This window comes from Triturus cristatus, chromosome 4_2, assembly GCF_964204655.1.
Source record: "Triturus cristatus chromosome 4_2, aTriCri1.1, whole genome shotgun sequence".
Classification (NCBI taxonomy): Eukaryota; Metazoa; Chordata; class Amphibia; order Caudata; family Salamandridae; genus Triturus; species Triturus cristatus.
The window spans coordinates 369,713,816-369,731,427 of NC_140586.1; the positions used below are offsets into that span (position 1 = coordinate 369,713,816).

General features: G+C 43.8%; 1 protein-coding gene across 3 annotated transcripts in view; it reads right to left on the reverse strand.

Annotated features, from left to right (window-relative positions):
* Positions 1-3,868: 3,868 nt before the first annotated feature.
* The window catches only part of LOC146833908 (coagulation factor XIII B chain-like), an 897,095-nt gene continuing 883,351 nt past the window's right edge, over positions 3,869-17,612 (reverse strand). For all 3 annotated transcript variants that reach the window (XM_085601815.1, XM_085601816.1, XM_085601817.1), the window contains one exon: positions 3,869-4,213. In XM_085601815.1, the coding sequence (XP_085457941.1) occupies positions 4,209-4,213 (5 nt within the window). In that variant the 3' untranslated portion in view covers positions 3,869-4,208. The remainder of the gene's footprint in view (positions 4,214-17,612) is intronic.

Here is a 17,612-nt window from a genome sequence, read left to right on the forward strand (position 1 = left end):
CGACCATGCCAGTACCCTTCAATGCAATGTTAATGGATGTCAAAATCTGTACCCGCACTGTAGCGCTGACACTGGCAATAATGATATCAATGTATGTTATAATCCATGAAAATGCCAATACTGTTACTAGTAATAACAATGCCTATGTACGTTATGACCTAGGCAAACATAACCATGTCAATACCAGTAAGAACAATGTCAATGTATGCTATGAAAACTGTATGCACAGTGATAAGGATAACGATAAAAATGATGTCAGTGACTGACATATTATTTTCAGGAGTTTCAATGAACTCGTATCATTGCTGTCGGATTCACCCAAGGTGATCTCCCCATCAACCAGTCAGAGATATGTGATTAGACAAGTCCTATGATCCACACCCATGCCTATCGAATATCTGGTCACAGGTGGGGTCTCGTTTAACCTAAAGACAAACGCGTGCCCAGGGTAAACCCTGCTCGATCCCACAGATAGATAGTTGTACCACAAACAGGTTTGAGGAAATTGCCCTAGTAAAATTTATTTGGCCAAGGGCTTGCATACTCCAAAATACCACAAAGCTAGATACCACATGTAGATAGAAACACTCAATCAATCAGGACACAACGTGCACACCACACGTAGTGATCACACGCTCCTTATGCCGGGCATCTGGACACATACACCCTGGCCCACAATAGCTCCCCCCAAGGTCGAGAGCGATTTATGCCCTTATCAGATCCCCATATTTATTGATTTATAACTTAGATGCTTTTTTTGAATGTAGAAAATTGCTTTATTGTACCTTATGAACTGTATATTACAACAGCCAAAACTTTGTACACTGAGAGACTTTGAGCAGACAAACTCCATCGAGGTTCTCCCGGCCACATCATTTAATTAAACCAACTTTTTCCTGTTTTGCCTTTTCATTTATTTAAGGTAAACTCATATCCGAGCAACAGTACAATATATCCCTCTGTGCAATAACTCCAGATGCTTTAAAGAATTAAACATTGATGCATCAGCACATTTGACTAAGGCAGAGTGTTTAGGGGGATTCAATTTGTTTTTTGTATTTTTTTACTGAAGTATGGGTGGTGTGACTCCAATTATTTGAATATTCTTAGGTATTTTTTGGGAATGGGTATTTTGATTTCTGAAAAGTATGCAATGCAGATATGACCTAAAAAGCTCTAACCTACTCAAGGTGTTCTCTGTTGTCATGGACAAGAGCATCTCAAGTGATGCTGAAGCCAGGACCTTTCTAAAAAGGTCACCAGAAATGAACACTTTCCATCAATTGTTCTCGGGCTGTCACCTATTTTACGGCACTCACTTCCACAGAAGTGCAAGGCCAATTGTATCCAACATTTTTTATTTCTTTTTGCATTTTACATTATTTTTGGATTTTATTACGTTACATTGTTTATTTTAAAATCTTGCAAAGTGTTCCAATGCTATTATTTGGTAGGCTGTCCTAAAACAGCAAAGGTAAATATAATTGTGAAGCAGTTAATATTACGTGGGGCAGTCTGCTTGTCAGATTGCTTGGTTGACTCATGGTGGATGTGCAAGGATCCAAATAACAATCATAAACAAGTGGAAGTTCTGGAGTATTGGCAAGTGAATGTCAGTAATTCATGAGTGTTGGAGAAGTTAGGTATTGTATAGAACGGTGTAATGCACCTGTTGGCAGCTTCCAGAATTACCTTAGTGATATTGGAAACTCACGCATTTTCACTATCCAGGTAGAAAGAATTGTAAGTGGTGTAACCTGTATGTAAATAGGAAAGGCTCACAAGTGCCTCTGGTGCGGAGATTAGCACTGTGCTGTTTTTACATAGTGTGCCAATGTCTCTCTTGCATAGTCTCACTTACATAGTGTGCTAGTTCTCACTTGCCAGGAGGAAACACAGAGAATATGCAATGCTGCCACTTTGGGGCATATTAGCAACAACTTGCGATAATTATCGCAAACCGCGCTTAGTGCAATTTTTTTAATCGCCTCCTATCGCTGGAATCTATCGCGGAGATAACGCAGTATTACCAACGTTTATCTCCACGGCGATAAAAAATCCAGCGATAGCGGCGAATCCCATCCTTAACGTGAGATTTCCAGCGATAAAAATCCTATCGCTAAGGAAAATCTCGCTTATGGGCAGGAGGGGACTTAGCCGTAGAATCCACCTCCCATTGACTATTAGGGCTAAGTCAGGTTTTTACCAAGTGTAAAATCTTGACGCTAATCTCGGTTAGCGCGTGTTTATTTATCGCACCGCGGGTATTGCTAATAGACGATAGCTGTGTTAGCGACTGCTTTCAGTCGCTACCAGTTTGGGTATGGTCACTTTGCATGTCATTAGCAATAAATATCGCTGACATGCAAAGCGGGCCCCAAACCGGTTGCTATCGCCTGGAAGCTGTCGCTAACTGCTGTTAGCGACAGCTTGGTAATTGGGCGATAACAAAATCGTCGCTTTATCGGCAAAAAGAGCTGGTAAAGCGGCGATCTGCCCCTTGCTAATATGCCCCTTTGTTTTAGTAACAAAACAACTTCAATTTTCTAAAAACATAGAATGTTACATTGTATTAATGCCTCATCTACTTAACACAGTTTCTTCTGGCTTCCATTAAGCACAAAAAGGGAACCGGAACCCTTTTCACAAAGACACATCTCATTCAGACCATTTCACTTATCATGAATCATACGACAAATACATTTACAGAGAGGATCACTCTGGCTCCACACTCACCTCAAACATTTGTGATCGCATGCCGGGGAATGAGGAAAAAACAGATCCCAGAGGAGCCCTGCCTAAATAGGGTACCTGGTCATTAGTGACCCACTCTAGGGTCCCCTACACACTAGATCAAAGATTTGCCATCCAAATTTTAACCAATTGGTTCAACCATAACATAGGATTAAAACTTTACGAAGGATAGTGCTTGGCTCTGAGAAATATCGTGGGAGGCTTCCTAGCCTCACTCCTTGTTGTAAATGAACCTAGATAAACATTGGTTATGATGAACCCTACTCATTGTTTCTCACAAGACTTGTAGTCCATTAAAGCACTGGAGGAGGTTCTGCTATTGCCCTGCGAGAGGAGGCCACAGGAGAGTACTCGACTTCAACTAATGGGCATGTTGCAAGGGGAGCGGGATTGTCCAAATGACAAACTTTCATTTTTGGAATACTCTTAAATGTCTTGCAATGGAACTGGGCAGGTAGGTGGCTGAACATGTTGTCAACTCAATGACCCTCTTCCCAGATCTGTTGGCCTTTGCCACTGTCCACAATATGCACTCCCCAGTGCAACTGGAGTGGTGGGAGGCAGGAAATCCCACTGGCTCCGAGAAACAAGTACTCGTCTTTCCAACAATTGGAAGTCATTGAACCTGTCCTACCACCAAAGGGACCCCACTTTTCATGACTCTGTAGTGTGCCACTGTTTTGAGAGACAGTACTATAGAACTAGAGCTGCACAGCTGGAACCTTCCACATATTGACACAAACATTAGGAAGCACTGGGGCTTATTTACAAGCCCCTTTCTCTGCTGGTGCGTCACTTTTATTTAATATGGCCCCACTGTCCCTGAGGCACACCTCAGAACTTCCTCTCAGTCTCCTAGACATTCCAACTCACATATAGTGCAAGTTAACTGTAACACTTTACTAGTCTTTGCTGTGTCCAGCTGCTGCTCTTAGAAGACTACAGCTAGCCCACACCCTCCAGACTCTATACAAAGCTCTTTCACCGTCCTAATATAGACTCTCACCTCTGACCTGACACAGTGTGTACTCTTTTACTCACCTGGAAGAGGGGCCCTTACAGTTATATTTAGTATATTTCAGTGCGTATCTCATTTCAGACAAGGAAACACTACTTAGGATATAAACGTTTATTTAGCGACACAGACATAGGAACCATACCAGTTATAGTTTAACAGATGAATGAAGAGGCAATGTCCAGTTTTAACTATCAACTTCTTTACAAGTTAATAGCTTTAAAGCTTTTTTCATACCAAAAAAATTGAATGTGGTTTAAACAGCAACATTTTGAAGAGTCCCTAGAGACAATTAAACAATGCGCAGATGAACATGGCTTCAGGTCACAAGATGTGGAGACATATTTTGGTCATGAGATGAACTAATAGTTTTTTTTCTTCAGAATCATACAGGTCAGGAAATCAGGATTCTCTTTCTTCATTAGTTTATCCTCGAGTTCTAGGCTGAAGAGAAAAGCATTAATTAGTGATTAGCTAATTTTATTATGACACTGGAACACCATCACAGCTTTATCATAACATATATTTCAAACAAGAACATATGGCACATTAGCATGCACGATAGCGTCACTTAGAAACTGTCCAAGATGGCGACGAGTCAAAGATGGCAGATGCCTTAATCTGTGTCTACCTATTCTAGTCCTAGCTCCCCTTTGCAATGCCCTTGAGATGGACTGAGAGGCATTGACAAGATGAACGCCCAGAGTATGGAGGACTAGAACTCAGGCAGGTTCTTGCATGGGGAGAAAGAGTGATCGAGACTGCCCTGGGATGGCACTGGGAGGTACCTGTCTTTACTCCACCCTCTGCCAGAAGACTTGGAGAGTGGAGCTAAACTGAGGTGAGGCAGTGGACCAAGGGTTTGGGCATCCAGCTTCTCTTTAACTTGAAATCTGATTGGAGAGAGCCCTTTAATGCTGGGGATCACTCGGGGCCCACAGAGTGTCTAATAACAGCCGTGGCCCTGCGGGCCCTTGAGATAACTCGCTGAGGCCTGCAGGACCTACACTGCAGATGGCCACTCTTGAGGTGCCTGCAGGAAGTAAGGTAGTGGTGACCCTATGGGGCCTTCTGGGATCACTTCTGTCCCTGCTGCCTAGGGGTCAGTCAATAGAGGTCATCCCATGAAGGTATGTTTGGGCCGGAAAAGTGGCCTGACCTGGCCTCAGACACACAGATGTACACTTGAGGATCTCCCTGTAGGCGGCTGCTAAGACGGGATGTGGGGATCTCATTTGATCAAGGCAGACAGTGGGTAGACTAGCAGTCAGTGCTTCTACCTAATTAGATACCAGGGGAAAGCTCCCACAAAGGTGGCAGTGGGACTCACCACACCCTTGTTTCTTCTTTCCTGCTCACCCCACTATCCTCAGACACAGAAACAGCAGACTGGCTTTGTCCTCCCAATAGGAACAGGTCACTGAATGAGATATGTGAGCAGGCTCTGCTTAGTCCAGCATGTCTTTTATTGCCATAGACCCTCAAGATTAGCAGCTGATACTCCCTGGATGAGGTATAACTCTCATTGTCGCCTGACCTGACTATCTTGCCTATTAGCACAATACAGGCACTCATAGCATACTAGCTTCCGCCTGGATAGGTGGGGTGCCATGCAAAACTGTGAACATAATGAGAAGAGCTACCCTGTAATTCAACAATTCAAACAATCCCTCTGTGTGACTCATTCCTGCCCAGTTCACCCATCAGTTTGGGAACACTGGCACTCTGAGGAAGCTATTAAATTGAGACCTCAAGAGCAGGCAAAACCCTCTCAGCAAGGTACCAAAGGGAGCTGAGAACTACATTATGGAAACCAGGGGACTAAACCCTGAATCCAAACAAATCCCTGAGCCAAATCTAGACAACAGACCAGATCAGAAAGATTAAGGCTGATCCAAAGGCAGATCGAGGCCCCATAGAGAACTTGTGAAGGACCATAGCAAATTGATGCGCACCTTCTTTTTCACACTACATCGAACTCTGACATACAAGTGGTTAGCACAGGATGCCTCAATATTTAAAGGACAGGGCCAAAAGTTATGCTGCTTGAATTTCCGTGGACACCAACTCACATTAAGTGAGGTACGTTACATATTCATAAGGAACTGCTGGAATGGGGGAAGGGGCATGTCCCAACTAGGAATAAATCCTGATGAAAACCCAGAAGTGTTCTCTGCTATGTCGCTGATGACTACAACTGTAACTTCATACACACCTACAAATGACACAAATTCTGGATTCTGTGCTTAACTGGCACTCACTTATAACCCAGAATGTTTTGTCTTTTAACAGAGCGACATTATTATAGGAGATTTTTCCCACCGGCTCGGGCGTACTCAAATACAATCGATCCTGGAAATGTATGGGGCCAAGTGCAACCCACTAGTGATCTATGGCAGTGGAATATGTGAATAGGGCCAGGTCACCCAGATTCAAGTAGCCGAAAACAAATTCTTAAGAGGCCTTATGGGAGTTCCATATAGTGTTCTTTTTGAAATTGTCCACAAAGAACTAGGCTTAGATTACATTACTGACCAGCTCCGTCTTTGCCCTTTAAAACTTTGGCACTCAATGTGGGTAAAAGAGGAACTTAGTTTTAGCAGATTAATTTTGCAGGATTGTTTAAAACTAAATAATTTCTCCCTGGTCCCAAGGGTGGCGTATGTGGCGCATATTTTCGGACTCTAGGGATGCCCGACCTGTACGATAATTCCTCTATTATGACTCGCTCTAATGCCAAATAGGTTGAAACCACCTTCAGGGAAAAGTTGGCATCAGAACATGAGGACTTCACGTTAATGTAACACTCAATGCGTCACACGATTTTATTTCAAACTGTCAGCAATAGAGAACCTTATTTGACCTGGAATATGACACATCATCAACGCCAACAGTTGTCTTATTTCAGGTTGATTTTACTCCCCCGCCTAGTCCCTTTTAATCATGGCTGTTTTACATACTCAGACTTGCCCATTGTAATTGTGATAATACAGCGATCAACAATATGTTACATATTGTCATGCTTGGTCCAAAACATAATAATCTGTGACATATGTTTTTACGTCCAATTTTAAAACCAATGAATTTTACACAAGTCAAGCCTGCCTTACTGTATTTACAGCTGCTAAATTCTTCCACAGTTTGCTTTTTTTTGTACGTTTTCTCACGGGGTTTTAAAATAAGCGGCAATGATAATTTGTGTACCATTTTTAATGACATGACTTCTATGATTTTATTTGTAAAATCGAATAAAGATTATGCTGATGATGACACAAAGTCCTGAAGTTAACAACTTGACATACAGTGTCTGAGGCCTTAAAATCCTGACTAAGCACCTGAATATACTACGGGAGCTGCTGGGGATGGGAGCAGACATCTGCTTACTGCAGGAGACATGAAAATAAAACCAACATAAATAACTCCCAGAGTGATGCTATGCCAACCATGCACTTGGCAGAACGTAGACTCGAGCCACTGAGAATCAAAACCTCAAGGCAATGACGGAAGGTTTATGGATGTCTGCCTGCAGGGAGCAGAACTAGAAGTGGCATATGCAAAGAAAACACTACGGTCTAGTGAGATGTGGCAATACCTATAAGTCCTTCAGCAGGTTCCACAGAGGGCTTTTAAGGCTAGCTAATAGCAGAAGCTTTTTCTAACGGACCCTTGTGACCTCTCACTACTAGTGTCCCATCAGAGATAAGAAAAGAAATTGCTGACGAGATTTATCTTGCGCTGACTGAGAGATCACACCTGATGTTAGAGAAGAGCTAATCATGGAAAGTTTTCAGTTAGTATAGCAAGGTAGCATATCATAGCAGTCTGCCAAGAGTTATCCTTAGGCCAATTTACCTAGGATTTCAGAATAAAAATAAAGCAGTATAATTTCTGTCCACACAGCAGAATGTTGGTAATTCTTAAAGTTTTGGAGGGTATATTAGGGAAAAACTGAAATTCTAATGCATCAAAATTTCAAGCAAATAATTCTCAAGGACTGGCAAGTGAAACAAGCATTGAAAATGCAATAGGTCTCGCCTTTGATTAAGTTAAAGTCATTTGCTTTACTAATGGTATTGTATAGCAAAGCAAAAGGCTTTAACTGAATGAAAGGCGAGACCTATTGCATAGGGGCGTGGCCGATGTAATTAAGGGCGTGGCTTAAAACACTTAAGCTAAAAATCTGTGCTTAGCATAGTGTGCCGCCTGACTGGTATTTGCTCCTTCTGTCCATTAGTCCAGATATATAACACAAGTAACATTGCACCCACAACAAGCCAGCACTATTGGCTTTCTCGATTGCTGTAAATTGCATAAGGTACATAAGCAAAAACTATGAATTCACAGTATATTGTATTGAAAATGCTTCCGTTCTTGTCCTTTGACAAACATGCTTTTGCTCAGAGCTTTATGAAGGTGTTTTGCTTCCTCCCGGTCCCTTTCTCTCGAGCGCCAGCATTTTATTTTCTGTCAAACAGGTTCAAGTCTGACGTCCACTCAACATCTTGTGATTCCAAACAGGAGTATGTCCTTGCGCACATACACACTAATGTTTTAACCCCTTCAGTGCCACGCCCTTTCCCCCTCCTGTGCCGGGCGTTGCACTAGTGGGTGGGGTTCATGACGAGATAGTCTTGTCATGGGCACAGCGCAACCGTGCTCCATGACGAGACTATCTCGTCATGGGCACTGAAGAGGTTAACTTGTGAAGATTGTACCCAAACCTGGGCTGTAATTTTGAGGCTGTTCATCCGTGTGATGTGTATGATGTCTCTTTCGGACACATTGCTTTCTGTAACAATATTATGCTTTGTCTATGCTCTGTAGTCAAGCCCGAACGCTTAACTCACACAGCCCTAGAACCTACCACATCCTTCCAGAAATCTTTAGTAAAATGATGACGTGGGGTTGTTGAGAAGGTTATGTGACTATTATCATCTCCCTTGCTGGTGCAGTTCAACAGCAGGGCAGACAAGTTACAAGCTACACTAAATGACACGTTATCGACTGTCTCCATGCATGCGGGCAAACAGAGCAGTAACTCCTCACATGGCTTCCCAATGATGAGGCAGTAGAGCTTCAACCCAGAGGGTGCCTGAATGCCCCGAGGCGGGTTTCAAGCAGCAGATAAGCAGTTAATGAGTCAAAAGAACATCCTCGCGCCGACCAGTAAGAAATCCAATCTCGGGTGGGTACTAAAGAGGCTCCACGCTGTGTTACTGGCCAAGGGATGTGAAGTGTTCGAGGAAGCGCCGTGACTAAATGCAGACCATGGCGGTGGGGGCATCTGTGAGGGGATCCATGCTTTGTTGGTGGGTATCTCTGTACGACAATAACTGCTTCTGCTTCTGTGGGAGGGTAAGCACACCACACGATTACTCTGAAGAGGTGAGGCGGCAGCTGTTACACAAACATACTTGTTGCATCCACTGTGCTGCTTCAACTGATGCTCATGAAAAGCGCTATGATACCTTTGGGTCGAGTTCGCGCTATATGCTTCATGTAAGTGTAAAGTGCTGTCTGCTTCATATCAGAGTACAGTGATGCCTGCTGCATGTGTGTAGAGTGCTGCCTGCATCATCAGAGCACAGTGCTGCCTGGTTTGTGTCGGTTAGTGTATAGTCCTGTTTGCCTTGTGTCACCATGGTGCACTGCGTGTTTCATGTGAGTGTAAAGTGCCGCCTGCTTCACATGAGAGTACAGTACTGCCTGCTTCATGTGAATGTAAAGTGCTGCCTGCTTCGCATGGGAGTACAGTACTGCCTGCTTCATGCGAGTGTAAAGTGCTGCCTTCATCACCCGAGCACAATGCTGCCTGGTTTGTGTCGATTAGTGTATAGTGCTGTTTGCCTCATGTCACCCTGGCGCACTACGTGATCCATGAGACTTTAATGTGCTGCCTGCTTCATGGGATTGCACAGTGCTGTCTGCTTGATGTCATTATGAGTAAAGAGCTATGCCTCTGTGCTTTGCATATGCGTTTTCAGCGAGGAGTGCCTATCTGCTTGCAGGCTGTCAGCCCAGAGTGCTGCCTTTGTGATCACAGCCTCCTTGGCTGCTTCATTTGATGTTTTGCTATAGTCCTTCATTTGACAGCTTCATCTTGTTCTTAAAAAGGTCCAACCCATTTTAAACTACAATTCCTAGAATGCTGTTTTATGTAACGGGCAACGTAAAAAAATAAAATCCCATTGGTTGCTTCAGGTCACGGGTCACCGCTTGGTAGACGTGAGTTAACGACACATTTCTCCAACTGAACATAGCAATCTGCGTCATATCCCCCCCCTTCAAACTCCTGTTTATGCAGAGCTCTGACATTGCACAGCTACATGCGCAAGTAGCACAACCCGTGCAGGTGTTTTTCTTTGCATTCTGCGATGCTTAGTCCTGTGAATGTCATCATAACACCCGAACTACACATCCAAGATGCAAAGTAAAAGCAGGCCTGGGCGAGCTACCCAAGCATAGAAAGAGGAAATCAAGCGCTCCGTGTGACAACCAACAGGTTTCAGATCCATGCCTCAGCAGCTCAACGGTATGCAAAGTGGCGTTCTGTTGTTAATCCCGCAGATGCTCACTGCGGGGTGCCGACAAAAGCATGAAAGACAGCAACCTGAATGATTGGAACTGCACATCGCGATACTGACTGTCTCCAGGTACTAGACGGGCAGTATGACCACTGAATAGTTGCGACTGGTCAGAATATTGCCTCATTGGCATGTGGACAGAATCAAATGCTGTACAAGGAAATTAATAAATTAAGAAACTTGACTAACAAAATTATTGCCATAAGCCCCACGCGTTACGATGGCGACTTATAGTAACAAGATAGCGCAGAGCACAATGTTGCAAGAAACAAAATGCAGCCCACACGCAAGCCACCGCGCCTAAAGCGTATACTAAAAAGATAGCATCTAATGAACAAAATGCATTCCACAAGCAACACACCACACCTGAAGCGTATAGTAAAGATTTCAAATAACATAACCAATATCAAACAAAACATTCAGTGAAACATAACCCAATAGTAGTAAATGAACCCCACATGCAGACGCATGCAATAGTAAAAAAAAAAAAGTGCCACAGTAAATATTAATCCCACCGTCTCACGCTGCCAGTAAAACATCCAATCCCGGTGGGCGTGGCCTAAAGAGGACAGGGTGGCAACCAGGAGGGACTAGAAACCCTCCAGGGCAATCAACGAAGTATGTTCAGCATAATTAGTGATGAGAAACGATGCACGCCAATGAAAATTGCAGACGGAGCTGAGATACGAGTTCTGGAACCAAATTGATTCCAATAAGTCCTCGCATGGCGAGAGCACTGCATGCATGCTGCTAAAGCCAGGCGAGACCTAAAAAGATGTTCAGATGGTACACCTATTTAGAAATAAAATAGAGGGAATGGTGGAAAGATAGTGCGTTGGATTGTATAAGTGCTAGATATTGGGAAAAGATTTAGAGGCATATTTACAAGAAACTGATGCTGCGCCGCAAGCAATTTTGGGTAATTTTCTAACTACAGCAATACACTATATTTACAATATGGCGCATTCCTGTATTCACCCCTGCACCGGCACAAAAAAAGCAGTCTAGCACCAACACTGGCACCCTTGCACCATATTGCAAGGGTGCCTGCATTGCAGGAATGATTGTTGTTGTGATTGAAGGGACACCTTCCTTTACAAAAAGCAATCATCAATGGCATTTTGACCTTTCTATGTGGGCTGCAGAATGCAGCACACATAGAAAGAGTAAATAATGAGGAAAAATAAAAGTATTTCTCCTGGTTGGTCACTCTTACGCCACCCCTCGAGAGGTGTAAGTTTTTGGCACTATTTAAGATTTATATATCCCTGTAAATCTGGAGGTGTCAAAAAACAATAGGTGTTGCATGGGAACGCCCACAGCAAAATCCATTGCACGCCCCTTTAATTCAGAAACCTGCATCGAGGAGGACCATAGTTACAAGGCAGCATTAAGCCACGCAAAGTGGCTTAGTGACGCCCTGTAAATATGGAGCAGGGCACAGTGTCACCAGAGTGTCATCGAAAGTAATGCTCCGGTGGCTAATGCCCTTGTAGATATGCCTCTTAATCCTTAGTAGAGTATGAAGAAGTCCGTAATCTTCAGTGTTCGTGAAGGACGCTGAAGTTCATGGAGTTCACCCGAGGAGAACTTTAGTTTGCTAAGCCATCCGCAGGTGATACTTTTATTCTACAGGAAGTACCATCTCCATAAGGAGGAACAGCCAAGAGCAGGAAATAGACATAAGATAAATGGTACAGGGGCTGAGGAAAGCCTTGGGAGCCCAAGAGCAGGCAGTGTATTTAACCATTACCTGCAGGACCTTCGTTAGCCTTGGGTTACACCAGGTAAATACAGCTACTGTTCAGCAGCCATGGTCTGTAATTCGCATTCAGAGGAGCTGGACTTCATGAGTGAGGAGTTGGGCAGAGCAGATACTTAGAGGCATCAACAGATTCACAAGTTTTGCATGGAACAATTCCTGCTACTGAGAAGGCCAACTCCAAATGGGCATTCTTCACACTTGGAAAAGCTTGCGAAGTTTATGAAAAAGATACAGGAAGTTGTGAGTCGGCATCCTTCTCAACTTCGTACACTCTTAACGGAAAAGCTGAATCGGGCTGAGAGGATGTTGACTAAAATTGGTTTTAAATTGCATAAATGCCACTTGTATAATTTTATTGTAATAATGGATAAGTGGAATCAAATGTCTACCTGCTGTTCTATATGCATTTACCTGCTGGCAAAGAGCCTGACTTGGAGGAGAAAAGAGGCAAAAGGCTCAGGGAAAATTGTTAGAGTGATCAGGGGTAAAAAGTGGAAAGACACAAGCAAGATAGTGGGATTCCAGGTAACATCTTCCATAAATCACAGACTAAACTCTAATAGTAATCAGTGCATTTATAATCACCGTTGGAAGGTTGTTTATTAGTAGGTGCAGGCAGGTACCAACAGTTAGTAATAGCACCACTATGACAAATAAAGTCCAGTCAAATCTCAATAAATTAATCCTTGCTCAACCTTTGGTAGTTTAGCTGACAAGCAGTCAGACTTAACTTAAGAGACAGATGTGTAAAGCATTTAATATCATCAAAACAGTAAATAAGAAAAACACAAGGCACAATAAAAATTCAACACCAATTTATAAACATAGAGAATATTTTTATCTTCAAATAGACACTAGAATGACAACAATCCAATGCAGGAAACCAGATATATGAATTTTTAAAGATTAAATAAATTAATTTGCTTTCTAAAATCTACAGTATAAAGCACCAACTGCACCATTTAGTTGTGAGGACCTGGATAAAGTCAAAGTTTCAGTTCGACTGCGATGGAGCACGGGTCGGATACGATAAGCGGTAGGGCCGAGTCAAGATTTTACCCTATGACTTAGGGCCTGATTATGGGTTTCGTGGTCTTCCTGCAGGCCACCACACTAGCGCCCGAAGGAAGACCGCCAAACCCGTAGTCAGACCGCCTGCTGGATTATGAGTTTAATCCTGGCAGGTGGTCAGTGCTGCAGTGGTCCCATGGCGGTGCCTTTCTAAGTCTCAAAGGACAGCCTTAGAAATGCACCACAATGGGAGTGCCGCAGCATGTTTCTGCACGGGAAGAACTGCACCATGATGTGCATTTCTTCCTGTGCAGGACCACAGGGTGCAGAAATACAGGGGGGCACACCATGTGCCCCCCTGCATTCACCCTGATGCAAAGAGGCAACACAGGGCCTTGTAAGGGCCCACTGAGTTGCCTCAATGCCATCCTTTCCATGCTGGGCACACCGCCATGGAAATGATGGCAGTGAAACAACTCGTAATATGCTTGGTAGTGCCGCAGCGGTACCACCAGCATACTGAAACCTCTGACCGCTGCACCACCACCTTGGGATCAGGGATCTCTGCTGGTTGCGGCGCTTCTATGGCGGTCTAACCGGCAGAGTTGTAATACAGCGAGGTGGACTGCCAGTCTGGCGGTCCATGGACAACCACCACGACTAAAGCGGTCCTTGGATCGCCTAGGCCGTAATTAGACCCTTAATCACTTTTATGGAGCTTTTTCTCTTGACATCGAGCAATCGGGTCCTCGGAACCAGGTTTCAGTTTGATGACGCCAGCCTGAGGCAGCTTGATGCCTCTGTGAGTCCTGGAGGTCTTTGTCTTCATTGTCAATGGTGAGGAGCTCCGGAGCTTTCGGCAGGACAAACCAGCATGGTCAGGCCGAGTTGCAGTTTGACGTCACCGGCTTGACTCTCGTTGTCAATGCTGGTCTGCTTATGGAACTTTTCTCAAACGCTTGCCAAACATTCCCAACTTTTCAGAAGTTCTTCTCTGAGGATTTCTTGATGCAGGAAAGTGGTCCACAGCACCAGCTAAGGGTTCAGAAGCTCTGGTTTGCTTCTTGGGGTCTGAGACTACAACTCCCATAATGCACCTGGTCAATCCAAGTAAAATCCAGGTAAAGCTGGTCAGCTGGAGTTGTCCTTGTTGTGATGTTGCAGGTAGCTTCTTCCAGCACTCTTCTACCTGTTGCTGATCAGGGAGTCCACTCCCTGTCCTTTAAGACAGTCAAAGTATTTTTGTTGTGAATCCTTGATAGTGCAGCAGGTGCAGTCTTTATGAGTACACTCCCCTTTTGTGCAGTGCAAAGTTCCAGCAGGACAGTCCTTCTTCTCCAGATGTTTCCGGCAGAGATCTAAGAGGCAGTGCAGCTCTCCCATATTTATGCGATATTCTGGGCTGGCAAGAGGAATGCAACCCCAACCAATGGGGTTCCAGTTGCCACACTCTGTGATGACCACTTCCTGGGAAGTGTGGCATATTTCTGTCTCAGAATGCACATTTCCACAAAAGTCAAAATGGATAAAATCTCTCCTTGGAGTTCAGATCTGGCTAACCCAACCCATAGCTGTGGCTAACTTTTCCCTACACTCCCCATCCAGACCCTTTCCTAACGTAATTAGTGGAGCTACTATCTGGCTGGGGGTCAAGGAAGAGGGGGTGGACCTGGTTGCTGTGCTATCTGTGATCCTCCCTTTGAAGACCAGTTTAGTTCCCCAGTCCCCTTCCTATCCTGGCACTTACAGGCAGCAGATCTCCTCCCACCAGATAGCTCTATTGTTTCAGACCCAGGCCTCTTCCCACCTGATCAGGGACAAGTTTGGCTAAGGCTGTCAAAGGCTGGCCAATCAGAAGAGGCTTCTACAGAAATGCTTTAGGTAACTTAAGGAAAGCAAGTTCTAAAACGACTTTCCTGAAATATTCATAATAAATCCAACCCTGGCAATATGTTGAATTTATTGTAAATATTATTTTGATGCTTTAATTATGGTGCTAGCTCACTCCTGTCAAAACCTAGACTTTATTAAAGTGTAATAAAGCTTTCCCATGTTAGCCTATAGAGCTAGCAGCACTACAATGGGGAAAATGACTTGTACATCACCAGGGCATATAAAACATATTTTAAGAAGCTTTTTATTACAAATCACCCTAGACTGAAGGCACTTAGGAGAGACCTTAGGGGTGACTTATATGTAATAAAAAAGGTAGTTTTGCACTTTAGATGTACTTTTAGTTTCAAAGTCGAATTTTGACACAGTTTTATTTTAAAACCAGCCTGCAAGGCTGCACAGTAGTGCACACTTAAGTGCATTAAGTCCACTGCAGTCTCTTAACCTACATGCTCTACCATATACTACAGACTAAGAGGTAGTTTGTCTGAACCGATTTTAATTACACTAATTACCATATACCTATTAAGGACAAAGCACTAGCCCTGGGCGTGTTTAGCAGAGCCCTGGGCACTTTCAGAGTCAGTAACCACCAGTATCAGTCAAAACAGTGGGGGTCATCAGGGAAAAAAGAATGACTGCCCTACAATCTTTATACAATATATAATTTATATTTTATAGTAAGCCCATATACAATTCATGTGTTCACTAATTGATCTGCCGTCAGGAAAGAGCCTCCAATCCCATAAAGCCCTGTAGGTGCTCAAAACATCTATGGACCACAGAAGCTCAAAAAGAGGTCAATCCTCCTTACATTTTACCTAGGTCGGCATCAGCCTTTATCTCATCTTGCTCCATTGCTAACTGGTCACAGAGGATGCCCACATAGCAAAGACTTGCAGTGATTTTTGTCAACAATGATTTCCTGCTTTCTATTAACTGTTTATCAGTGCATCGATTAACTTCACTTTTGTGTCATTGTATTCTTTATATTGTTTCCTTTTTAGTGAGATTGGTTAGGCATTTTTTGATTTAACTATTACTTAAATGTATTGTTGCATGTGGTACATTAGATGTTCAACCTGCAGTTTTCTCTGAGAAAGGGATTGGTGATTGTGTAAAGCTACCAAGGGAAAAGACAGCACTTAAAGAGACTTCTTTACTCAATTGCAAATATATTTTATGACTTAGTGGGAGCTTGGTCACATGCTCACATCAATACTTCAGACTTCACCGTCCATAGTTAAGCAGCCAATTGGTCATACAAATTAGCCTCAAATGTGTTTTAAAATGGGCAAAATAGAAGCAACTGCATACATGATTTTTGTCACTCTTCGTAGAATGGACCGGAATCACAACCCACAAATATTGTGAACAGGGCTGAACTTAAAATGTGTTAGCAATTATACAGCATTGCTGTAGGAAGCTGACTCATTATATGATATATCAAAATTAGATTTCTTGTGTAAAGAGTCCAGGGGTTTCTTCATGAGTGGTCAGGGGGTTTGCTATGGCAATCCCAAGGTGCTCTTCTAGGGGTAGTGTGGTAGAGCAGCCTCAGGATTATCAGCGAGGAGTGTTAGACATCTGCAAATACACACATTACTCAATAAATGACACACATGACTTAAAAAGAAGATCCAAACCAATTTATAAATATTGCAAGTATCTTTATATATGTTTAGGCATCAGAAGAAAATCATTCAGGTAAGTACGGTTTTAAATATGTGCAATTTCTGGAAACTGCACTGATATCCTGTTGGAGCAAAAGTCAATGCGACATTCAGGTATAGTTCAGCGACGTACGGGACCCCTCTCCAGGAGTTGAGGTGAGTGGGGGTCAAGGTCCAAGGCAGCGCTAGCCAAACACCACCAGTGCCACTAGGGCAGCCAGGTAGGGAGGTGCAAAACAGAGTTGGTTACCCAATGTTATTCTATGGAGAACGATCGCTGTGAAAAGATGCTGCAGGCTTTGACTGGACGACCAGTTGGACTGAATCATCAGGGGCGTGCAAGCCTAACGAAGTTAGGCAACATAGGGACACTCTTGGTCCTCTTCTCCACGGCCAAGGGGCGACGGGTGCAGCAGTGTCCTGAGGCATCGGGGTTTCTTACCAGGAGCAGTTGCGGTAGAGGGCTTGCGTGCAATGGCTGCAGGCGACATTGGAGGATTCACGAGTGGTGAAACCACGATGGATCCAGTCTTTGGAAGGCTGGGGACCCACAATGTCACCAATGGGCAACTTCAACCCGGGCTTGGAGCGACGGGTGCAAAGGTGGCTTCAGGCATTGGGTTTTGATGGTTCCGGAGTCCTAAGAGTCCTTTCTTTGGAATTTCTGCAGGATGAAAGGAACAGTTCCACTGTTCCACAGGAGGTCTTGGTTTTTTATTGAAGCTAGGCAGTCTTCCCAGGTTTTGGATGCACAACAGCTGCAGGACGAGATGTCTTTGGCACAGTTTTGACGGAAAACAGCAGACAGGCCGGCATAGCTGTGGTCAAGTCAATTGCTCTCTTCAGTTTTTTGCTCTCACGGCTCTTTCATATCCTTCTTCTTTGTAGGTCTTCAGAATCTGTTTCTCTGGTACCAG